The sequence below is a fragment of the Oncorhynchus tshawytscha genome, unplaced genomic scaffold (assembly GCF_018296145.1).
Source record: "Oncorhynchus tshawytscha isolate Ot180627B unplaced genomic scaffold, Otsh_v2.0 Un_contig_785_pilon_pilon, whole genome shotgun sequence".
NCBI lineage: Eukaryota > Metazoa > Chordata > Actinopteri > Salmoniformes > Salmonidae > Oncorhynchus > Oncorhynchus tshawytscha.
The window spans coordinates 139,451-166,288 of NW_024609721.1; the positions used below are offsets into that span (position 1 = coordinate 139,451).

Genomic DNA, 26,838 nt, shown 5'->3' on the forward strand with positions numbered 1-26,838 from the left:
GCTTTGTATTTTTCTATGTCTAGAACAGCCCCTGCCTTCTTGAGGGAAGCTTTGCTTAATAGTAAGGGGATATCTGTAGGGACCACCTGTTTCAATGTGACACTTAGTCTGACCAATTTTTGCAGGTATCTTGACTCTCTTGGTAGAATGGACGATTCTCCCATCTCCAAATTTGAAAGCTCTGTTGCTTGGTGTGCCAATCATATTTTGTACCCCTTTCATATTTAGTTCACTGACATAGCTATCAAGCCATTTTGCACCACACACTGTCCGTGTACATGCAGTATCAATCACAACAGATCCTAAGGATTAAACTATAAAGATCTCAGTATCAGAAGCAGATTCATTTGAAAACAGTGTAATGTTACACTGCTCTTCCTGTTAGTTTAACTTGTTCATTTTTATGAGGACATTCTTTAACACAATGGTAAGTGCTTTGACAAATAGCACATTTGATCTCCTTCCATATTTGTCCAGTGGATTTGTGCTGGGAAATGGCGCCCTCTTCTGGTTGTCTTGAGAACGTGACTTGTTGGTGCTTTTTCTCTGCTGCTCAGTTTAATATGCTGCGTCACTCACTTGCATTCCATCTGTTATTGGCGCGACAGACGTCTTTTCAACCAAAATTATTTTTAGTGCTGACTTCATTGATGCAAAAGTCAGCACAGTACAAGCAGTCAAAGCCAACTGTTTCTAGACAGACAGCAACTTGAAAGCTAACACTGCATCCAGGAGAACCATGTCGTACTTGCGCATCCTATTGTACCTGTTAGAAATCAATGACGTAGTCCGTCATTGCAACCGAAATATCAAATCAAATTGATTTATATAGCCCTTCTTAGATCAGCTGATATCTCAAAGTGCTGTACAGAAACTCAGCCTAAAACCCCCAAACAGCAAGCAATGCAGGTGTAGAAGCACGGTGGCTAGGAAAAACTCCCTAGAAAGGCCAAAACTTAGGAAGAAACCTAGAGAGGAATCAGGCTATGTGGGGTGGCCAGTCCTCTTCTGGCTGTGCCGGGTGGAGATTGTAACAGAACATGGCCAAGATGTTAAAATGTTCATAAATGACAAGCATGGTCAAATAATAATAATCACAGTAGTTGTCAAGGGCGCAGCAAGTCAGCACCTCAGGAGTAAATGTCAGTTGGCTTTTCATAGCCGATCATGACTATTTGTAACCATTTGCATTTCTTTAAAAAAGGGACTTTAATTTTGAAGGCGAAACACAAATTCCACTAATGTGGCTAATCATTATTGTGGCTAGCTTCACATATGAGCTGCATGCCCCTTGGGTTCCAAAGAGCAAGTCGAACACTGGGTAATGCCTACCAACATAATACATACAGTGGAAGTCAAAAGTTTACATACACTTAGGTTGGAGACATTAAAACTCGTTGTTCAACCACTCCACATATTTAGTTTTGGCAAGTCGGTTAGGACATCTACTTTGTGCATGACAAGTAATTTTTCCAACAATTATTTACAGACAGATTATTTCACTGATAATTCACAGTATCACAATTCCAGTGGGTCAGAAATGTACATGCACTAAGTTGACTGAGCCTTTAAACAGATTGGAAAATTCCAGAAAATGATGTCATGGCTTTAGAAGCTTCTGATACGCTACGCATTTGAGTCAATTGGAGGTGTACCTGTGGATGTATTTCAAGGCCTACCTTTGAGTGTATGTAAACTTCTGACCCACTGGGAATGTGATGAAAGAAATAAAAGCTGAAATAAATCCTTCTCTCTACTATTATTCTGACATTTCACATTCTGAAAATAAAGTGGTGATCCTAACTGACCAAAGAAAGGGAATTTTTAAGATGAAATGTCAGGAATTGTGAAAAAACTGAGTTCAAATGTATTTGGCTAAGGTGTATGTAAACTTCCGACTTCAACTGTATATTCATTTGTTTTATTTAACTAGGCAAGTCAGTTATTAAGAACAAATTCTTATTTAAAATGATGGCCTACCCCGGCCAAACCCTCCCCTAACCCGGACAACACTGAGTCAATTGTGCGCCACCCTATGGGACTTCCGATCACGGTCAGTTGTGATAAAGCCCAATCTCGATCCAGGGTCTGTAGTGACACCTCTAGCACGACATGCAGTGCCTTAGACCACTGCGCCATTCGGGAGCCCCCATCTCAACCTCCTTTATACGTGACTTTGGTCAGGAATCTTCGTTTCCATTGACAACATGTGAGAGGACGAATATTAAAGTGAGTATATTTCTTACCCAAGTTTTTGAACCAAGTATTGGAGTCATCGATGTCCAGTTCGGCATTTCCCTTCATGGTTGATGCGCTGACAGAACAGAAGAACATCAACATAGAAAGCAGTTTTTATTTACTAGTATTTATGACGATGGTTAACATTAGTATAATCAATGTATGACAACCTGATGACTGGTTCCCCCATGCAAATTCAGCCAGAAGTCTGGCAAAAACATATGCAAGTCTCTGCAAGCCAGAATGTTGAAAATAATCATATTTACACTTCCTTTACCGGTTGTCTGAGCTATTGGTCCTTTTGACGGTAGGAGGTTGAGATCGGGTATCCACAGGAAAATGTTGCTAACCCAACTTTTTCCAGCGCCGATAAGGTGTCACTTGTAAACAATAGTAGAATGTAACCGAACGTAGTCGACCCAGGCAATTTTCCTTATTATCAGCTGAAAGAACTTGTGAAATTTGCCAGCTGCTTGCGTGAAACAATGTTCATTCTGTGGTTTGATTAAGCTCTGCCATATTGTGCAAGTGTTGATCTCATAAAACAAAACATTTAAATATATTTGACCGAAAACAGATTTTGGACATCAGCACTGCAATCACAAACCTCAATTTCGATGACAATTTCTACTTCAAAGAGTCGTCAGATCTGGACGTTCTGCTTACTCTGGAACAGACCCTAATCCCCGGGACTCGAACGAGGAAGCGATGGCACAAGAGGCAAATGAGCAAGGATCCCGGCGAGACTACGTTGGTGAGCAAATAAATTGCCTCTATCCCTCTTTCGATTGGCAAACGTACAATCACTAGAGAAACTGGACGAGCTCCGCTCGAGACTATTCCGTCAGCGGGACCTGAAGGACTGTAATATTCTATTTCTCCGAGTCGTGGCTGAACAAGGACATGGATAATATACATCTTTCTAGTTTTTACACGCATCGTCTCGACCAGACTCTGGTAAGACTAAGGGAGGAGGGGTGTGTCTTTCGATGCACAATCATATGATGCATTTTGAATCCTAGAATGCAAAATACATCATACGGTAATGATATCTGTATTTTGAAAGTTAAATATCTTGAAAACCTGATTACTTTCAAGCAAAACATTTTGGGACTATGTCAACAATTGCCTAATGAAACAAATTCCAAAAGATAATTTATGGGATGTTCCTTTAATAGCAGCTGGAGTATGAGCTCTAATGTTTAGAAAGTCTCAAGTTTTTCCTCACCAGAGTAAGAATACGTCATGGCAAGCTGCAGAACATACATAGCTGTATTTACCACCAGACCGCACTCAATGAGCTGTATAAGGCCAGAACCAAACAACATGCAAATCCTGAGACGGTGGCCTGTGATTTAAATGCAGGGAAACAGATCTGTTTTAACTCATAATTACCAGGATGTCGCCTGTGAAACTAGAGGCAACAAAACTCAATCACCTTTACTCCACACACAGAAACGCATACAAGACTCTCCCTCGCCCTCCCTTTGGCAAATCGGACAAAAACTATCCTCCCGATTCCTGCTTACAAGCAAAAACTCAAACAGGAAGTGCAAGTGACCCGCTCAATAACGAAGTGGTCCAATGAAGCGGATGCTAAGATACAGGACTGTTTTGCTAGTACAGACTGGAATATGTTCAGCGATTCATCCGATAACATTGAGGAGTTTACGACACCAGTCAACGGCTTCATTAATAAGTGCATCGACGACGTGGTCCCCACAGTGACCTTACGTACATATCCTAACCAAAAGCCATGGATTACAGGCAACATCCGCACTGAGCTAAAGGCAAGAGCTGCCTCTTTCAAGGAGCAGGACACTAATCCGGACACTTACAAGAAGTCCCGCTACAACCTCTTGTGACAGGGCTTGCAAACTATCATGGATTACAAAAGGAAACCCAGCCGCGAGCTGTCCAGTGACGCAGGTCAACCAGATGAGATAAATGACTACTATGCTTGCGTCGAGGCAAGCAACACTAAACCATGCATGACAGCACCAGCTGTTCCGGGCTGCTGTTTGATCTCGTAGCCAATGTAAGAAAGACCTTTAAACATGTTATCATTCAGACCGATTACCAGGACACGTATTCAGAGCATGCGTTGACTAGCTGGCAAGTGTCTTAACCTCTAGGGTATGTGGGACACTAGCGTCCCATCTGGCCAACATCCAGTGAGATTGCAGAGCGCCAAATTCAAATACAGAAATACTCCTTACAAAAATTCAGAAAACAAAACATTTTACATAGGTTTAAAGATTAACTTCTTGTGAATCTAACCACGGTGTCAGATTTAATAAATGCTTTACGGCGAAAGCATACCTTACGATTATTTGAGAACATAGCCCAGCAGACAAATAATTACAAACAGTAAATACTGGCAGTGTTGTCAAGTTGTGTAACAAACCTTAGCTACATTTTAAGAAAATACCTACAAAACTATTTCTTAGATATAACATTCAATTTAACGGTATTGAAAACCATCCGGTGGCTTTTTCCAAATACCCTGGTATAGAGCATACCACCCAAGCATAGTGTGTACGGCCCAGTACATCACCGGGGCTGAGCCATCCAAGACTTCAAAAGAAGGCTCTAAAAATTGTCAAAGACTCCAGCCACCCGAGTCATAGACACTTTCTGTCAACGCACGGCAAGCGACACCGATGCACTAAATCTGGAACCAACAGGATCCTGAACACTTTCTACCCCATACCATAAGACTGCAAAATAGTTAGCTATTTAGCAATCTTCTTTGACCCCCTTTTGCACTGAGTATTTTGTCTCATCACATCTACACATGTATTCCTAGTTTATATGTACCAGTTAAAAGTTGACACCTAAGCATTCAAGGGTTTTTCTTTATTTGTACGATTTTTCACATTGTAGAATAATAGTGAAGACATCAAAACTATGACGTAACACATATGGAATCATGTACCAATCAAAAACGTGTTAAACAAAAAAATATATATATTTTATATTTGAGATTCTTCAAGTCGCCACCTTTTGCCTTGATCAAATCAAATTTATTTATATAGCCCTTCGTACATCAGCTGATATCTCAGTGCTGTACAGAAACCCAGCCTAAAACCCCAAATATCAAGCAATGCAGGTGTAGAAGCACGGTGATGCATGATGACAGCTTTGCACACTTGGCATTCTCTCAACCAACTTCATGAGGATGTCACCGGGAATGCATTTCAACCAAAAGGAGTGCCGTGTTAAAAGTTCATTTGTGGAATTTCTTTCCTTCTTAATACTTTTGAGCCAAACATTTGTGGGGTGACAAGGTAGGGGTGGTAAACAGAAGATAGCGCTATTTGGTAACAGACAAGTCCATATTAATGGCAAGAACAGCTAAAATAAGCAAAGAGAAAAGACAGTATCATTACTAAAACATGAAGGTCAGTCAATCCAAAAAATGTCTTCAAGTGCAGTTGACTGTTGGAAAAGCATTACAGGTGAAGCTGGTTGAGAGAATGCCAAGCATATGCAAAGCTGTCAAGGCAAAGGGTGGCTAATTTTGCTATATTTTGATTTGTTTAATAATTTTTTTGGTTACTACATGATTACATGTGTAATTTGATACTATTGATGTCTTCACTGTTATTCTACAATGTAGAAAATAGTAAAAAGAAAAAAAATCCCTTGAATGAGTAGGTGTGTCCAAACTTTTAATTGGTATTGTATCTAAATAAAACATACCCCTGTAACATTGACTCTGTACTGGTACTCTGTGTACATAGTAAAGTAAATAAAGACATTTTTGTTCAACACTGACTTGTAATAGGACTGTTCTGGACTGCTGAGCCTACATGTTAGAGACGAGAGTAAGTATTTCACGCTTAGATTCTAAAAGAGACTAGCTAGGCTTATGTGAAGCTAGCCAAAATAAGGATGAGCCAAAATAGTGGAATTTGCAGTTCACCTTCAAAGTTAAAGTCCCTATGAAAGTGATACAAATAATGGAATCATGCCACATTTGGACTAAATAATACAAAACAAAGAAGGAATGTTGTTATATAACTTCAAGACAACTAGTTAATTTGCCAAACAAATTCGTTAATCGCTCTGTGGATTTACAGTTGAAGTCAGAAGTTTAAATACACTTAGGTAGGAGTCATTAAAACTCATTGTTCAACCACTCCACAAATTTCTTGTTAATAACAAACTATAGTTTTGGCAAGTCGGTTAGGACATCTACTTTGTGCATGACACAAGTAATCTTTCCAACAATTGTTTACAGACAGATTATTTCACTTATAATTCACAGTATCACAATTCCAGTGGGTCAGAAGTTAACATACAGTTGACTGTGCCTTTAAACAGCTTGGAAAACTCCAGAAAATGATGTCATGGCTTTAGAAGCTTCTGATAGGCTAATTGACATTATTTGAGTCAACTGGAGGTGTTCCTGTGAATGTATTTCAAGGCCTACCTTCAAACTTAGTGCCTCTTTGCATAACATCAAGGGATGCACCATTAGGTGCAAAAACACGATTTAGTTGCGGCCCACTTTTTGGAAGCGAACCACTCGATTTCGTCCTTACGTTATATCAGCATCGAACATGTCACCCTCCCTAGGAGAGGGGGTTGACCTCGACAATTTATTGTTAAAACAAGAAGCTGTCTGGATCTTTAATTTAAAGACCCTTGCTCCTGTCAGTCTCAATGTAGACTTTGACCTGAAGCCATTCTTGTGATTATTGTAATTTTGCTATTCATTGTAAATGTTTGTAGGCCTATGTATCCAAATTGTATCTATTATCGTATGCTATCCATTCATGTGTTTATGTTCTTCTTATATCTGAGAATTAACCAATGATATCAGGCCACATCCCACCATGATTAGACACTTGTGTGTGTTTTGACACTAGAAAAACTAGTGATGGGCAGTGTTTGTCATCATACCCTGATGAAGACCGCTTGTCTGTCAAAACGTTGGTTATTAGGTTATTCAATTATTGCATCTGAGCTCCTAGTGTGCAGTTCTCCTTTTTCAAGTAGTCTACTCTGCTAACCATCACCTCCCCTAAACATGTTTCTTTCGCCTCCAAATTAACAAATTTAGGACATTTTATACGTGTTATTCTGACTGCTATGATCGCATAGTTAACATTACCTTTGGATTACGAAGCCTTTGATTTGTTTAATTATTACATAAATTATAAACTCAGTTACGTTAGCTGATTTAAGATTCTCATAGAACCAAACGTATAACAACTTGACAGACCTTATTTTCGGCGTTTTTCCAAAAACACATTTATTTTCCTCATAGGCTTTGTCCAACGAACGAACCAAGGCAGAGTTAATACCTACAAAAATACGCCATTACCATTTCTCTATACCGAGTTACCTAGAATAGTTTCTTACCTCGTTTTAATGGAGAAGTACCGGCGCTTCTTCTGAGGTCTCGTCTGTGAAGAGATAGATTGACATTTTGTAGTCATGATTATCAGCTGGGATAGTTAACGTTGTTAGCAAGTTAGCTAACTAAAGTAATTTACGTTAGCTAGTTTTTCAGTGCATATGGCACATTTTTCTGTAATGTTAGTTTGCTAGCCAAACGTAGCTTGTCATTACTTAGCGAAAATAAATAGCTACCAGATTTGGGTATTTGGAGTCCATTTCTGTCCGTGTAGACAAATGTATTTAGCCCGTTAGCGTGATAATAAATCGGTCTAGCTAGCATAGTACAGCCCGACCGCCATTTCTCCCAGTTAGTGAAAAAGGAGGGTTTTATTTGCACGCTGAAACTAAACTTGCCATCAAGTTAACATATACACGTATCCTTATTTCGTGAAAAATATATATCGATGTTTACAAGGCCGAAGACGTTGTTGACACACAAAAAAAAGAATTGCCCGCGTTAACTTCAAACACTGCCTCTGTAGTCCCGGAAACTGCATTACATTCTACTAAAACACATTACCCACTTGCCCATGCGTCAAGATACGCGGTGCATTCCGGGACAGGGCGATCACTCCTTCAATGAGCGAATGGGTGTCAGCTAAAAAAACAACATGAATTACGTTATCAAGAAGTACAACGTTACAAATATTTTCCAAGTTGAGAGATAATGAACGTGTTTTCTGTAATATCGTATAGCTTTGAATTCGTGACATGTACTTTCAAGGAAAATAGTCAGGGATATTTTGACAAAAATATCACTTTTTTTGATACATACAAATAAAACCATCATACTCCTTCAGTCACATACCTATTCAAGTCACCTCCCTACAGGCTCAGGGGCCCTGTGAGTGCAGATTTCCTTCAATGCCTCTAAAATAATTTTCTGTTTATGGGGATGATCTTTAAAAAAAATGTTAGTCTGATGTGATTAATAAGGAGCATCCAGACGCTAAACTTAATGAATTTATTATTATGCAATTATTGATAAACATGCACCTTTTAAGAAACTGACAGAACATTTAAAAGACTTGATGAGGAATTGAAAAACTATGGTTGAAAGAGATGGGGCAAAAGGAGTGGCTAATACGGCAGTTCTACAATTTAAAAAACATTACAATACATTCACAACAGATTTCACAACACATTAAAGATGGTGCCGACAGACATGGCAGCTCTGCTTCTAGCTCCTAAGCAACTTTGCAGTATTTTTTTGTGTGTGTTATTTCATACATTATTAGCCCAGAAAGTTTGTGTTATTACATTCAGCTGGGAAATAACTTTCGGATATCAGAGCTGCAGTAAATCACCAACATTACGACCAAGAATATAACTTTCCCGAATTAGATCCTTTGTTCGTACACCCCAGGGCAATTGAATTTATCACAGAGGCTGCTCTAAGACACCGCTGGCGGAGAAGAGGTATTCAGAGTGGACTTCTAGTCTGAGAATATTGCTCACTAATGTTCAGTGTCTGGACAATAAAGTAGACTAACTCAGGGTGAAGATCTCTTTCCAGAGAAACATCAGGGACTAACACTCTGTTTCACAGAATCATGGCTCTCTGTGGATATACTGTCCCCATCCATAAAGCCAGCTGGGTTCTCAGCTCAGTGAGCAGGCAGGAAAAAATAAATCTCCGGGAAGAAGAAGGGCAGGGGGTGTATGCTTCATGATTAACTACTCATGGTGTGATTGCGATAACTTGCAGAAACTCAAGTCCTGTTCACCTGACCTAGAATAACTCACAATCAAATGCCGACCGTATTACCTGCCAAGAGACTTTGCTTCGGTTATAGTCACAGCCATGTATATTCCTTCTCAGCCCTCAAGGAACTACACTGGACTTTGAATAAACTGGAAACCACATATGCTGAGGCCGCATTTATTGTAGCTAGGGATTTTAACAAATCAATTTTGAGGAGAACACTACCGAAGTTCTATCAACATATTGACTGTAGTACTCTCTTAGGGAAAATACTCAACTATTGCTACTTCAACTTCCGCAATACCTACAAGGCCCTCCCCCGCCCACCTGTCGGTAAATCAGATCATGTCTCCATTTTGCTCATATCTTCTATAGGCAGAAACTCAAACAGGAAGTACCTGTGCTAAGGACTATTCAATGCTGGCATTGACGTATACATGGACAAGGTGACTGAGTTCATCAGGAAGTGTAAAGGAGATGTTGTTCCCACGGACTATTAAAACCTACCCAAACCAGAAACCGTGGGGAGATGGCAGCATTACTGCAAAACTGAAAGCGCAAACCACTGCATTTAACCACGGCAATGTGACTGGGAATATGGTCGAATACAGACAGTGTAGTTAATCCCTCTGTAAGGCAATCAAAACAGGCAAAACGTCAGTACAGAGACAAGGTGGAGACGCAATTCAACGGCTAAGACACAAGAAGTATGTTGCAGGATCTACAGACAATCACAGATTACAAATTGAAAACCAGCCAAGTCGCGGACACTGACGTCTTGCTCCCGGACAAGCTAAAAACCTTGTGGCCCGCCTCCCAAGGACTGTGGGCTCTCATTCTCCATGTCTGACGTGAGTAAGACATATAAACGTGTTAACCCTTCCAAGGCTGCCGGCCCAGACGGCATCCCTATCCGCATCCTCAGAGCATTCGCAGACCAGCTGGCTGTAGTGTTTACGGACATAGTCAATCTCTTCCTATCCCAGTCTGCTGTCCCCACTTGCTTCAAGATGTCTCCCATTGTAACTGAACTAAATGACTATCGCCCCGTAGCGTTTACTTCTGTCATTATGAAGTGCTTTGAGAGGCTAGTTAACCTGTCTGGGAACGGGGTTCCACCAGGGTTCCGCTAACAGCCAATGAAATTGCAGTGCGCCAAATACAAATCAACAAATCTCATAAATCAAATTTCTCAAACATACAAGTATTAGGCACCATTTTAAAGATACAATTCTCGTTAATCCAGTCACAGTGTCTGATTTCAAAAAGGCTTTACATCGAAAGCTACACAAACAATTATGTTAGGTCACCACCAAGTCACAGAAATGCACAGCCATTTTTCCAGCTGAAGAGAGGAGTCACAAAAAGCACAAATAGAGATAAAATTAATCACTAACCTTTGATGATCTTCATCAGATGACACTCATAGGACTTCATGTTACACAATACATGTATGTTCTATTCTATAAAGTGCATATTTATATCCAAAAATCTCATTTAACATTGGCCTGTTATGTTCAGTAGTTCCAAAACATGCTGTGATTTTTGCAGAGAGCCACATCAATTTACAGAAATACCCGGAAAAGGAGAGGAGAACAGGTATGAGGTGATGTTCAGAGAGGAAGCGAGGGCCTTGTCAATAAGATTTCCCATGGCACTGGAGTACTCTAAAGCTGTAGAGACAACACCTAGAGACAGACACCCAGTGGAATTGAAACTAGAAAGGGTTTGGCGCAAATTGAGATTTCTTGGAATACTCACGCCAATCCCGGGAGACGGATGGTCACGGGGCTGTCCCTCTGTGGTCGTGGACTCCTGGTTAGGATGCACTGGACACCGCTGAAGCTCCTCCTGACTGCAATGGGGACAGAGCTCCAACTGTCTCCAAAGGAGTCGCTCTGCCATGGGCTCTGTCTTGTATGCTCTGTCTCATGATGGCCAAAGGAAGAGGGTGAGAGACGATGTAGGTGCAGACACTCTCGAAGAAGGTTATCCAGATGGATGGCCATCGCTATGAGTGCGTCCAAGGAGAGGTTGTCATCTCAGCACACCAGCTCCGTCTGGACCTTTTCACCCAGGCCTCTTCTGAATAAGGTGCGGAGCACAGGCTCATTCCATCCTCTGGAGGTGCCACGGTCCGGAAGGTGAGGGCGTACTCCGCAGTGGCCTGGGCACCCTGCCAGAGTTGGAGTAGGCGCTCACCTCTGTCTCTGCTTTCCGGAGGTTGATCGAAGACTGCCCTGAACAGAGCTATAAACCTCTCATAGGAACCCAGATCCTCCTGTCCTCTCTCCATGAGTGGGCCACAGCCATCTAATGCCTTCCAGTCAAAAGGGAAATGACCGTGGCAACCTTGGACCTCTCCGTCATAGGGCCTTCCGTCTGATGGGCAAAATAGAGGGAGCACTGGAGTAGGAAGCCACAGCATTTAGATGGAGTCCCATCATATTTGTCCAGGAGGAACAATCGGGCCATCGCTGACCTGGGCAGACTGCTGCATGGGCAGGGGGACTGGCTCGCTGGGACAACTTGTGGTAGAGGGTCCTCCGCTAGGGTCCTGGGGTGATGTCGAGGTGTTGGAGAACGCTGAGGATACCACACATAGCTTTACCCAGTTGCACCAGTTGGTCGTGTTGAGGTGTCCCTGTTCGCCAACCCTCTGGGAGATGTCTGGATTTTCTGCTGCTTACATTTCTTGAGATCGTATTCTATAACGTATACTACTAATCAAAAGTTTGCGGTCACTTATAAATGTCCTTGTTTTTGAAAGAAAAGCACATTCTGCCCATTAAAATAACATCAAATTGATCAGAAATACAGTTTAGACATTCTTAATGTTGTATATTTTTCATAGAATATCTACATAGACGTACAGAGGCCCATTATCAGCAACCATCACTACTGTGTTCCAATGGCACATTGTGTTAGCTAATCCAAGTTTATCATTTTAAAAGGCTAATTGATCATTAGAAAACCCTTTTGCAATTATGTTAGCACAGCTGAAAACTGTTGTCCTGATTAACTTCTTGGTGACCGGGGGCAGTATTTTCACATCCAGATGAAATGCATGCCCATATTCAACTGCCTACTACTCATCCTCAGAAGATAAGATATGCATATTATTAGTAGATTTGGATGGAAAACACTCTGAAGTTTCTGAAAATGTTTGAATCATGTCTGTGAGTATGACATAACTTATTTAGCAGGCGAAACCCCAAGGACAAACCATTCAGATTTTATTTTTTGAGGTCACTCTCTTTTCAATGGGTTTTCATTGGGAATCCAAATTTCTAAGGGACCTTCTTGTAGTTATCCCTATCCCTTCCACTGGATGTCAAAAGTCTTTAGAAATTGGTTCAGGTTATTCCTTTGTGTAATGAAGAAGTTTTGTCCAACATGTATCTGGACCTACTCACTGTCACAGTCATACTCTGGACCTAGTTTTGCCCCATGGAATAAATGTTGTGGCTCTTAATGTTTTTCCTCATTTTACTACGTTTGCAATTGCATCAAATAATCTGCTCAGACCACAACCAAGGAACATCAAAAGTTGTGCTATAAATTCACAGACAACACAAAGATTCCTTGATGTCCTTCCAGACTACCCAAGAACGTCAGAGGACAAAAATCAGAGGACAAAAATCAACCACCTAACTGAGGAACTCAATTTAACCTTGCGCAATACCCTAGATGCAGTTGCACCCCTAAAAACTAAAAACATTTCTGATAAGAAACTAGCTCCCTGGTATACAGAAAATACCCGAGCTCTGAAGCAAGCTTCCAGAAAATTGGAACGGAAATGGCGCCACACCACTTTCTGTCGGAAAGATATCAGTTTGTCTCTGTGAATGGTTTGTCCTCTGACAAATCAACTGTAAATTTCGGTATTCCTCAAGGTCCCGTTTTAGGACCACTATTGTTTTCACTATATATTTTACCTCTTGGGGATGTAATTCGAAAACATAATGTTGACTTTCACTGCTAAGCAGATGACACACAGCTGTACATTTCAATGAAACATGGTGAAGCTGTCGCTAGAAGCCTGTGTTTCAGACATACGGAAGTAGATGGCTGCAAACTTTCTACTTTTAAACTCGAACAAAACAGAGATGCTTGTTCTAGGTCCCAAGAAACAAAGAGATCTTCTGTTGAATCTGACAATTAATCTTAATGGTTGTACAGTCGTCTCAAATAAAACTTTGAAGGACCTCGGCTGATCTCTCTTTTGACGAAAATATCGAAGAATTCCTTCAACAAGGACATATTGACTTCTTCACTGCATGTACACTGCATGCACTTATTGATGAAGCCAGGAACTAATGGGGATCCATAATAAACCCCAGCGTCGTCCAGGTTAGGGAGGGCTTGGCCGGTAGGGATATCCTTGTCTCATCGCGCACCAGCGACCCCTGTGGGCCGGGCGCAGTGCGCTAACCAAGTTAGCCAGGTGCACAGTGTTCCCTCCGACACATTGGTGCAGCTGGCTTCCGGGTTGGAGGCGCGCTGTGTTAAGAAGCAGTGCGGCTTGGTTGGGTTGTGTTTCGGGGGACGCATGGCTTTCGACCTTTGTCTCTCCCGAGCCCGTACGGGAGTTGTAGCGATGAGACAAGATAGTAACTACTAACAATTGAATACTACGAAATTGGGGAGAAAAGGGGGTTAAATAAAATATATGTATTGTATAAACTGCCTTCATTTTGCTAGCACTGTTGTTTGGTAATCAGTGTTTCTGTAGTACTGCCACGTAGCACTGTTCAAATCAAATCAAATTACTATGACTCGTTTGTCTTTGACAATTTTTAGGGCCTCCTCTGACACCGCTTGGTATAGAGGTCCTGGATTGCAGGAAGCTTGGCTCCAGTGATGTACTGGGCCGTACGCTCTACCCTCTGCAGTGCCTTGTGGTCGGAGGCTGAGCAGTTGCCATAGTAGGCGGTGATGCAATCAGTCAGGATGCTCTTGATGGTGCAGCTGTAGAACATTTTGAGGATCCTGAGGGGGAATAGGTTTGATCGTGCCCTTGGTGTGCTTGGACCATCTTAGTTTGTTGAAGCTCTCACCCTGCTCCACTGCAGCCCCGTTGATGAGAATGGGGGCATGCTCGGTCCTCTTTTTCCTGTAGTCCACAATCATCTCCTTTGTCTTGATCACATTGAGGGAGAGGTTGTTGTCCTGGCACCACATGGCCAGGTCTCTGATGTGGTGGATGTGTTGTTGCCTACCCTTACCACCTGGGGACCGCACCGTCAGGAAGTCCAGGATCCAGTTGCAGAGGGAGGTGTTTAGTCCCAGGTTCCTTAGGTTAGTGATGAGCTTTGAGGGCACTATGGGGTTGAACGCTGAGCTGTAGTCAATGAATATCATTCTTACATAGGTGGTCCTGGTGGGAAAGTGCAGTGTGGTGTGCAATGGAGATCTGTGAATCTGTCGGGGCATTATGCAAATTGGAGTGGGTCTAGGGTTTCTGTGATAATGGTGTTCATGTAAGCCATGACCAGCCTTTCAAAGCATTTCATGGCTACAGATGTGAGTGCTACGGGTCGAAAGTCATTTAGGCATGTTACCTTAGTGATCTTGGGCACAGGCACTACGGTGGTCTGCTTAAAACAAATTTGTATTACAGACTCGGACAGGGAGAGGATGAAATGTCAGTGAAGACACTTGCCAGTTCAGCGCTTGCTCGCAGTACACGTCCTGGTAATCAGTTTGGCCCTGCGGCCTTGTGAATGTTGACCTGTTTAAAGGTCTAAGATCGGCTTTGGAGAGCGTGATCACACAGTCTTCCGGAACAGCTGGTGCTCTCGTGCACGTTTCAGTTTTATTTGCCTCGAAAGCGAGCATAAAAGTAGTTTAGCTCATCTTGTAGGCTCATGTAACTGGGCAGCTCTCGGCTGTGCTTCCCTTTGTAGTCTAATGGTTTGCAAGCCCTGCCACATCCGACGAACGTGTAGTACGATTCGATCTTAGCCCTGTATTGACACTTTGCCTGTTTGATGGTTCGTCGGAGATCATAACGGGATTTCTTATAAGCTTCTGGGTTAGAGTCCCGCTCCCTGAAAGCGGCAGCTCTAGCTCAGTACGGATGCTGCCTGTAATCCATGGCTTCTGGTTGGGGAATGTACAAACAGTCACTGTGGGGACAATGTCATCGATGCACTTATTGATGAAGCCAATGACTGATGTGGTGGCGAAATCCTGCACGGAGCCTTCACCGTGCGCTGCCACTTTAAGAGCGCATCAGCAGTAAGGAAGAAGGAAATAAAGAGAGCTCGTTCAGCTCTTTGGGGAGGAGCTCTTGGTTGGCGTGACAGTTTGATTGTGTGTGCTATGCTGCAGAATTTTGGTTTATTTTCAGTGTGTGTAGTTTATAAAGTATTTAACTCAATCATCGGTGTGACAGTTCTAGGTCCGTGCCGGTTATGGATCGCATGGATTAGTAGCAACATAGTTGCGAAGCTTTGACATTCAAACCATCGGACGGTCAGACAGTACACCTACACTTCTGAAGACCACAGATAAGATCTCTCTTGGTCTCTTTCTCTCTTTCTCTTCCCGCTATTGTTCCAGTGCTTTACCCTGCAACCAGACTTTCTATTTTTCAAATGCACTTCCCATTGAAGTTCATTAGAGCTGGACTATTATTGCCCTGCCAGAAGTATTTGGGTGGACATTTTAGTAAAAAGTGAGGATGCTTGTAAGTTGTGTACTGTTATTTGAACTGTATTGAGGTGGGGTGTACTAATGACATGTGGCCGAGAAGATTGTGGACATTTTTAAGGCCTTTGTCTATGAACACCCCCCACATTCATACCCTCTGCACTCCTCCACTAGAAGATAATAGAGATTATTGTAAATCCTCTGTTGATGACTGGGTTCTTTCTTGTATGAAGTTGCTGTTCAATTGCTCTTCCATTGCCATTATTATTATTATTATTATTGTATGAGTGGCACGTTCTGACTTTAGTTCTTTTATTATGTCTTTGTTTGAGTATGGTCAGGGCGTGAGTTGGGTGGGTTGTCTATGTTCCTGACCTTAGTTCTTTTATTATGTCTTTGTTTTAGTATGGTCAGGGCGTGAGTTGGGTGGGTTGTCTATGTTCCTGACCTTAGTTCTTTTATTATGTCTTTGTTTTAGTATGGTCAGGGCGTGAGTTGGGTGGGTTGTCTATGTTCCTTTTTCTGTGTTTGGCCTGAGTTATGGTTCTCAATCAGAGGCAGCTATTTATGACCTTAGTTGTCCCTGATTGAGAACCATCAGGGCGTTTGGGTGGGTTGTCTAGTTCCTGGTTTCATTATTTTTGAGTTATGGGTGATTATTTTCCGTGTTAGTGTTTGTTATCACATGGGACCGTTTCGTTTGTTTCACTTTATCTCGTATTTTTGTAGTGTTCAGTTTGTCTTATTAAAATGGACACTTACCACCCTGCAAATTGGTCCGACCTCTCTTACTCCTCATCAGAGGAAGACGACGAACGTTACAATGAGGTATTGGTGGGGTTACCCCTGTGCTGTGATGTGGGTTTTATATGGTGTGTAATTCCCTTTTCTCTACACTGGCTATCTGGTAAACCGGCTACACTCTAGGCAGTCTCTTCTGATGATGTGTGTGGGTCTGGTAGTGGTACTCTCTCTATTCTACTCTTTTCCTGTCGGCATGGTTAATACCTGCCTGGCGCCCGAACAAAATGTTTATCTTTACCCCTCTCAAATAAATACCACGACAATGTGGTGTACTCCTCAATACCATCTGATGAATCCTGGAACATATTCCAGTCTGTGCTAGCAGTCCTGATTCATTTGACCACTTTTTAATTGATCTATTCTAATTTTTGCTTGTAAGCAGTAATCAGGAGGATGTAATTATGGTAAAATTTGCCAAATGGAGGGCGAGGGAGAACTTTGCATGCATCTGTGTGTGGAGTATAGGTGGTTCAGAGTGCTTTTTCCTATGGGTGCACATTTAACATGCTGATAGAAATTTGGTAAAACAGATTTAAGTTTCCCTGCTTTAAAGTCCTTGGCTAATAGGAGCGTCGCCTCTGGATGAGCGTTTTCTTGTTTACTTATCTTTTTATGGCTGCAGGGGCAGTATTGAGTAGCTTGGATGAAAAGGTGCCCATTTGTAAATGGCCAGCTCCTTAGTCTCAGTTGCTAATATATGCATATTATTATTAGTATTGGATAGAAAACACTCTGAAGTTTCTAAAACTGTTTTGAATTATGTCTGTGAGTATAACAGAACTCATATTGCAGGCAAAAACCTGAAATTCCACTTCCTGTTCATATTTCTTCTGGGGGGGCAGATTTTCAACCAAGCTCTCATTGAAATTACAGCGAGATATGGATGAGTTTTTACTTCCTACGCCTTCCACTAGATGTCAACAGTCAGAACTTTGTCTGACTCTAATGTGAAGGGGGGTCGAATGAGACCGGAAATAGTCACCACTGCCACGAGTTGACCATTCTTACACCATGCGCGTTCACAGGGGAAGGACCTGTGTTCCACCGGTCATCTGAAGTCATTCTAATTCTCCTGTTGGAACATTATTCAAGAGATAGGTAAACAACATTCTAAAGATGGATTCAGTACATCGTTTGACATGTTTCTACTGACTGTTACGGAACTTTTGGACATTTCGTCACGTTATAGTGGACGCGGAATTGTTGAAGCTTGAATTGTTTGCCGTGTGCGTTTGATACTTAGTGTTTGTTGTTTTTTCAAGTGTACTGTGATCCTGCGGCTACCGTTTCTCAGTAAAGTATTATGTTTATACTTAATGCAACCACTGTGTCAGATTTTTTAAAAACTTTACGGAAAAAGCACACCCTGCAATAATCTGAGTACGGCGCTCAGACAACAAATCAAGCCAAACAGATATCCGCCATGTTGGAGTCAAAATTAGTCAGAAATAGCATTTACAAATATTCATATTCATCAGAATGCACAAAATGTTTGATTTGTTCGATAAAGTTAATAATTTATGTCCAAACAACTCCTTTTGTTTGCGCGTTTAGTAAACAAATCTAAACTCACGAGGAGCGGGCAATTCCAGTGGAAATGTCGGACGAAAATTTAAAAAAGTTATATTACTGGTCGTAGAAACATATCAAACGATGTATAGAATCAATCTTTAGGATGTTTTTATCATAAACGTTCAATAATGTCCCAACCGGAGAATTCCATTGTCTGTAGAAAAGCAATGGAACAAGAGGTAACTTTCTCATGACTGCGCATCATGAGCCCGTGGCTCTCTGCCAGACCTCTGACTCATTCCCCTCTCATTCAGCCCCCTTCACAGTAGAAGCCTGAAACAAATTTCTAAAGACTGTTGACATCTAGTGGAAGTCTTAGGAAGTGCAAGATGACCAATATCCCACTGTTTTCAATAGGAGATGAGTTGAGATTTCCCAAGCCTCAGATTTCCCACTTCCTGTTTGGATTTTGTCTCAGATTTTTCACTGCCATATGAGTTCTGTTATACTCAAACATCATTCAAACAGTTTTAGAAACTTCAGAGTGTTTCTATCCAATACTAATAATATGCATATATTACCATCTGGGACTGAGGAGGAGGCAGTTTACGCTGGGCATGCTTTTCATCCAAAAGTGAAAATGCTGCCCCCTATCCCAAACAGGTTAAGGAGAAGTTTATCTAAAGTTCCATGTATAATAGTTGAATCTATTATCAATGTTTATAATGAGTATTTCTGTGAATTGATGTGGCTCTCTGCAAAATCACAGCATGTTTTGGAACTACTGAACATAACACGCCAATGTAAAATTAGATTTTTGGATATAAATATGCACTTTATAGAATAGAACATACATGTATTGTGTAACATGAAGTCCTATGAGTGTCATCTGATGAAGATCATCAAAGGTTAGTGATTAATTTTATCTCTATTTGTGCTTTTTGTGACTCCTCTCTTCAGCTGGAAAAATGGCTGTGCATTTCTGTGACTTGGTGGTGACCTAACATAATTGTTTGTGTAGCTTTCGATGTAAAGCCTTTTTGAAATCAGACACTGTGACTGGATTAACGAGAATTGTATCTTTAAAATGGTGCCTAATACTTGTATGTTTGAGAAATTTGATTTATGAGATTTGTTGATTTGTATTTGGCGCACTGCAATTTCATTGGCTCTGCTAGCGGAATCCCGTTCCCAGACAGGTTAACCACTGATTCCTTGTCTGGTCTCTTCTCTGCACCTGGGTCCAACCTTACCACGTCACAGCAAGTTTCTGCCACAACGTGGACCCAGTAGAAATCACCTAGATCCAGAATGTGGTAGCCCACCAAGGAGCACTGTTAGGACTGTAGCAAGTCCAGCTCTTCCAAATCTCCAGGACCATTCGGGCACTTGCCGAGTCCCTCCAACTACAGCACGACCCCAACCAAGGAGGAGCCAATGCCCAGGTCTCATCGCCCAGTGCTATGAATGTCATCATGGTTCCTCCAGGGAACCTGCACCAGGATCACAAGATCCCAGCTTCCGAGCTGCACGAAGGCTACCTGGGAGGATGCAAAGGTTCCTCACTCAGTGTTCTCTGGTGTTCGAGCTACTGTCTTCCTCGTACCACACCAATCATGCCTTGATCGCCTACATAATCTCTCTACTCTCGGGCAAGGCCCTAGCGTGGGTAACGGCGGTGTGGGAACAGCAGCCACCATCTTGCAGATCCAGTAGCCTCCTACCTTCAATGCGACGAGTCTTCGACCACTCAGTCGGCGGGCGAGAAGGGGCCAGCCGACTGTTCAACCTCCGCCTACGGGCCAGACCAGTGGCTGACTTCGCCATTGAGTTCCTCACCCTCACCACCGAGAGGGATTGGAATATGGAGCCACTGGTTACCGCTTTCCAACAGGGTCTGTCTAACTCAAAGATGAACTGGCCGCTCAGGAACTGGGAGAGGACCTCGAGTCCCTGATAATGCATCCGGGAATGGGTGAGACAGCGCCCTTTTGACACCACTCCAGCATTCCGGTTTCCTGAGCACCCCAATCCCACCGAGCCCAGCATGGAGGATCCCATGCAGCTGGGTCACACACGTCTGAGCCCACAGGAGCATGAAAGGTGAATATTTGATGGCTGCTGCCTCTATGGCGGAGGTCTCGGTCATCTCTGTGCTACCTGCCCAGAGCTGACGAGAAATGTCAGGGCATGCCAGGACAGGGAGAGACCATGACGAGCTGTGCAGTTCCTCCCGGATACCCAGTCACCGTCTGTTACTACCCGCAACACTCCACTGGGACAACCATCAGCACCAGATTCAAGCTTTTGTGGACTCCGGCGCCTACTTCATTGACTTCGCCAGAGAGTTACAGATGCCCTGCATGAAAATGTCCCATCCCTCGCATATTCAAGCCCTCGATGGATGCCCCATTAGCTCCTGTCAGGTGGAATATCAGACCAAGCCCATTCTACTGCAGGTTGGGGTGAACCACTCTGAGACTCTTAGTTTTCTGTTGATCACTGCTCCAGAGAACCCTCTTATCCTAGGGTACCCCTGGCTAGCGCTATATAACCCACTAGTTTCCTGGTTTACGGGACACCAACTAGACTTGGGTAAGGACTGCTGGACTAAATGTCTAAGATTCCCACCAAGAGCCTTGCCATGTTGTCCTGCATCCCCTGAAGACAAACTTTTCTGCTCTCCCTCCCAAATACTTTGACTTCCGGGAGGACTTCAGTAAGAGGCAGCAAGACACTTCCCCCTCATCGTCCTAACGACTGTTACATAGAACTCCTACCGGTCGCTACACCTTCTCGGGGTCGTCTGTACTTCCTCTCGACCCCTGAAGCAGCAGTCATTGACAGTTACATCCGGGAGTTGCTGGAGGCAGGTTTCATTTGCCCCTCTACATCCCCTGCTGGTGCAGGGTAAGAAGGCTGGGGTCCTGAGTCGACTACAGAGGGCTGAACCAAACTACGATCATGAGTCATTACCCCCTAACTCTGATGTGCTCCGCATTGGAGTTGGTCCAAGGGGCCCAATTCTTCACCAAACTGGACATCTGCAATGTTTACGATCTGGTGAGAATCAGGGAGATAGACAGTCTTCCAGTCATCTAACACCCCTAGTGGCCACTGTATTTAGTTCAACAATGTCGCCGCACCTGGATCAGAGCGTGATCCTCCTTGCTCCACTCCTCTGCCCGACACCAACATCAGGCAAACTGGCACCGAAGACCTCTTCGGCTCTTCCGACCGGGTCAACAGGTGTGGCTGTCCACCCGTGATCTTCACTTAAAAGTGGACTCAAAGAAGCTAGCCCTCGCTACATAGGACCATACAAGATCCTGAGTCGCATCAACTCGGTCACCTATCATTTTCCAGCTTCCCAGGTCCATGAGGGTCTGTCTGTCCTCGTTTCCCTTCTCAAGCTGGTAAGAACCAGACCATTCTCTCCCCCCACACCTGCTCCTCAGCCTCCTCGGCTCGAGGGATCCACCCGACGGTCCGATGTCTGTTAGAGGCTCGTTGGGTCCATGGGACCCTGCAGTACCTGGTGGACTGTGAGGGCTACGGTCCCGAGGAGCGGGCGTGGGTGCCTGCCCAGGACACCCTGGGTCTTGGTAGAGACTTCAACTACGTGGTGGTCGTCACGGCTCTACGGCTGGAGCTGCTCCTAGAGGCCGGGGGGTTCCTCCTGGCACCAGAGGGCGGCAGAAACTGCCTTAGAGACTTTTTTTGGACTCAGGTTTGTCTTATGATTTCATGATTGTATCCCTGTTAAGAGGTTTGTTTTCTATGGTCCTTTGCAGAAGCTTTGAATTGTTTACTGTGTGCGTTTGAGACTTAGTGTTTGTTCTTTCAAGTGTACTGTGATCCTGTGGCTACCATTTCTCAGCAAAGTATTATGTTCATCCTTAACCACTGATTCCTTGTCTGGTCTCTTCTCTGCACCTGGGTCCAACCTTATCACATCACATGGATGTGTTTAACTATTGGTAGAATTACGTTTAGGGTTAGGTTCAGGATTAGGGTTAAGGTTAGGTTTTTGGGTTAGAGTACCGGTACGGGTTAGGTTTAGGTTTGGGGGTTAGGGAAAACAGGATTTTGAATGGGACTGAATTGTGTCCCCCCACAAGGTTAGTTATACAAGATTGTGTGTCTGTGTAGTATGTTTTCTTGTTTTGTGCAAAAGCCCCTAATGTGTGAAGCAATATGATTATCTAATGCTCTTTGTATACACACGCACACAATATCTACAGATTTGTGTGGGCCCACTGCAGGGCAGGGCAGGACTGAGAGGATTGTGTTACACTCCTACACACCTTCAACACTTCAGGCCAGTTGTGTGTGTCCATTTACGAGTCTGTTTGTAATTATTCCATTTGCTTGTCTTTCCTTTTGGGTGTCCGTCTGTAATTACGTGTCGGTCTGTAATTACGTGTCGGTCTGTAATTACGTGCTTACATGATACTTGTATATGCATGTTTGTATTTTTACGTCTGTCAGCCGTCCTCTCTCTCTATCTTCATGCAAACAGTATTCCTACTCAATTCAGTTCCATCAACCATAGGAGTGTTCCTCACTGAAGGATATCAGACTGGTTCCTCTTCTAGAGAATACCATCAATACACCCACACCACACGTATACACATGCACACAGGCACGCACGCACAGACACACATACACAAAAATAATATAATAGCTGTGTGAGTGTGGGGGGAAGGGTGTATCAGGAATGTAGTAATCCATTGTCTCCAATTATGTCAATCCAATCATGATGTTCTAACTAAACCCAACGCTGTAACTCTCCAGGACCAGGGACCTCCTTTAGAGCATGTTTAGATGAACCCCAACCCTGTAACTCTCCAGGACCAGGGGCCTCTCCAGGACCAGGGACCTCCTTTAGAGCATGTTTAGATGAACCCCAACCCTGTAACTCTCCAGGACCAGGGACCTCATTTAGAACATGTTTAGATGAACCCCAACCCTGTCACTCTCCAGGACCAGGGACCTCATTTAGAACATGTTTAGATGAACCCCAACCCTGTAACTCTTCTGGACCAGGGACCTCTCCAGGACCAGGGACCTCATTTAGAACATGTTTAGATGAACCCCAACCCTGTAACTCTCCAGGACCAGGGACCTCATTTAGAACATGTTTAGATGAACCCCAACCCTGTAACTCTCCAGGACCAGGGACCTCATTTAGAGCATGTTTGGATTTCATATATTTTTCACTCCCTGGTTAATTTCCTACATGTCACCTGGACACAGGACACACACAGACAACATACATTTGAAAACAAGAAAAATAATTGTCTACCTATCCAACTATTTGATGTTAATCAGCAGGTATCTTGCCTGGTGCTTTGGCCTTGAGTGTGTCCTATGAAGGGCGAATGGTCCTCTTCACTCTTAACACGTTCTTCATCTCAAATGACACAGAACTCTCTTCTCCTCCTCTCTTCTCTCTCCTCTGACCAGACAACCACTCCAAATCTAAACCCCTCAGACAGTAAAGTACAGCATCAACACTATATCCAAACTTCCCTTCATCTCTCCAGTAGTTCACCTGTTATTTTACCTCTCTGCCTGCCTGTCTGTCTTCGTCAGTCTGTTTGTCTGCCTGTTTGCCTGTCTGTCTATATCTGCCATTGTCTGACGCCAACCTGAGAGAGTTCAGTAAATCAAAAGTTCTGAAATGTGACTCCTGCAGACTGTGACCCACCCATCTGTAGTAATGGGAACTGAGAGGGAGAGGCTTCAGGGCAGCAGCTGGTCCTGCAGTATGTTGGGCTAGACAATTCCTGGAGAGAATTTCATCCTTTAGGGAGTGGCTCCTAATCCGGTACCGGATCTTTTTTTTCTGAGGCTACGTATCCATGAAGGTGCAAATTCTCACAGCATCTTGCAGGAATTTTTACTAATTTTCTCATGCCGAAACCGGATAAGATACATACGGGTAGTTCAATCAGAGTTAACTGCCCAAAAGATGATGTTAGCAACAAACAAAAAAACAACATTTTTTAAAATTTTACTTAACCAGCTAGGCCAGTTGAGAACAAGTTCTCATTTGCAACTGTGACCTGGCCAAGATAAAGCATAGCAGTTCAACACATAACACAGAATAACACATGGAATTAACCCTACATAGTACAGTAGATAAAAATTAAATAAAAGTCTATATACAGTGGGTGCAAATGAGGTAAGGCAATAATAGGACATAGTGGCGAGGAAATTACAATATAGTAATTAAACACTGGAGTGATAGATGTGCAGAAGATGAATGTGCAAGTAGAGATACTGGGGTGCAAAGGAGCAAAATAAATAAATACAGTATAGGGATGATGTAGTTGGATGGGCTATTTACAGATGGGCTATTTACAGGTGCAGTGATCTATGAGCTGCTCTGACAGCTGGTGCTTAAAGCTAGTGAGGGAGATATGAGTCTCCATCTTCAGTGATTTTTGCAGTTCGTTCCAGTCATTGGCAGCAGAGAACTGGAAGGAAAGGAGGCCAAAGTAAGAATTGTCTTTGGGGATGACCATTGAGATATACCTGCTGGAGCGCGTGCTACGGGTGGGTGCTGCTATGGTGACCATTGAGCTGAGATAAGGCGGGGCTTTACCTAGCAGAGACTTGTAGATGACCGGGAGCCAGTGGGTTTGGCAATGAGTGTGAAGCGAGGGCCAGCCAACGAGAGCGTACAGATCGCAGTGGTGGGCAGTATATGGGGCTTTTGTGACAAAACGGATGGCACTGTGATAGACTGCATCCAATTTGTTGAGTAGAGTGTTGGGGTCTATTTTGTAAATGACATTGCCAAAGTCAAATGACGGTTGGATGGTCAGTTTTACGAGGGTATGTTTGGCAGCATGAGTGAAGGATGCTTTGTTGCGAAATAGGAAGCCGATTCTAGACTTAATTTTGGATTCGAAATGCTTAACGTGAGTCTGGAAGGAGATTTTACAGTCAAACCAGACACCTAGGTATTTGTAGTTGTCCACATATTCTAAGTCCGAACTGTCCAGAGTAGTGATGCTGGACGGGCGGGCAGGTGCAGGCAGCAATCTGTTGAAGAGCATGCATTTAGTTTTACTTCCATTTAAGAGCAGTTGGAGGCCACGGAAGGAGAGTTGTATGGCATTGAAGCTCGTCTGGAGGTTTGTTAACAGTTCAAAACAGTCAGTACACATTCATTCACATACATAGCTATGAGCGAGCATGTTGTAAACCTGTAAAGCAGTGCTTAGATTGTAAATCAGGAGGTGCCAGAACAAAAAGTGAGTGTGAGAAGGGAGTGACCTGGAGGGCTTTGAGGTGCCAAAACAAGTAAATAATGAAATTAAATCACCTTCAGAATAAAGCAGTGCATGCATATCATCGCATTTGCGTTGTGGCATAGAGCAATAGATTAGAGGTGCTTACAGAAGTTGCACACATTTTCGTTCTTTGGTCTGGGAAGAATTTGGCCTTTTTATAAACACATTTCATGTGTGGAATCTATAGCAGAATATTTTTTTATGCCACACAAATGCTCGAAATGACATGCTACTTTGACACTTGACAGACTGTGAATCTGAGATCTGTAAAAACAACCTTGTCTTCAATCCATCAGCCTCGGCCTAGGTGTGTAGAGACACATACTGTACTATAAAAGGAGGAAATTGTAGTCCTAAAGCTTTCCACTTTCACTGACTCACACAATGACGCTCAACTCATTGCCGGCGATAGCCGATACTCTCATGCTTTGTAAAACAATGTTAGCTCAAAAGGTCTATTTGGAAGTTGATAAAAAATGTTGGTAGCCTACAGACAGATTAGAGTCTTGTGATTAACCTCTTCAATGTAGGGTCACCTAAATAGGGGACCTTCAATGTTTTATTCAATGTCATCTAAAATGAGAACGGTAGCCCCTCTCCGTAAATACAGGGTGTTTCCTGAAAGCTGGGGATCTTGGCTTTCCAGCCATATCATACAATTGTTGGTGCGACTTAGTACCATATGTGGGCATACAGTCTTAAAAGGACACCCACGATCCCATAGTCAAAACAGCAGCGACACACAGTCCGTTGGTGTCGAGAAGCTAAAACTTTATCAATCTTGAACAACGTCGATATGTGGTGGAAGCGAAGACTCCACAGATGATAAGGATATGTTATTTTGTCGGCCTGTGACCTACCATTATCGATTCACAGCCCAGAGAGACAATGAGTTAATTTTATACTAAACAACAAACATCTAACAAGGTTTGATTTGGTCTGCAATGATCTATAGCTACGGGGGGGTATTGTGAAAGAAGAGACTCAGGACGCACAGATCATAGTGTTTTGAACGGATTCTTTCATCACTTGACGAGACAGCCTATAAGGAGGATGTCAGAGACCTGGCCGTGTGGTGCCAGAACAACAACCTCTCCTTCAATGTGATCAAGACAAAAGAGATGATTGTGGACGATAGGAAAGGAGGACCGAGCACGCCCCCATTCTCATCGATGGGGCTGTAGTGGAGCAGGTTGAGAGCTT

At 43.1% G+C, this 26,838-nt stretch overlaps 1 protein-coding gene across 2 annotated transcripts in view; it reads right to left on the bottom strand.

Annotated features, from left to right (window-relative positions):
• The window catches only part of si:ch211-161h7.4 (serine/arginine repetitive matrix protein 2), a 48,105-nt gene extending 39,943 nt beyond the window's left edge, over positions 1–8,162 (bottom strand). Inside the window, exons 1-3 of one of the 2 annotated variants that reach the window (XM_042317253.1) lie at positions 7,843–8,161; positions 7,612–7,655; positions 2,247–2,314 (exon numbers count right to left, since the gene is read on the bottom strand). In XM_042317253.1, coding sequence (XP_042173187.1) covers positions 2,247–2,314; positions 7,612–7,655; positions 7,843–7,866 — 136 coding nt within the window. In that variant the 5' untranslated portion in view covers positions 7,867–8,161. Of the gene's footprint in view, positions 1–2,246; positions 2,315–7,611; positions 7,656–7,842 lie in introns of both variants that reach the window. The other variant, XM_042317254.1, reaches the window with a different exon arrangement.
• Positions 8,163–26,838: the final 18,676 nt, after the last annotated feature.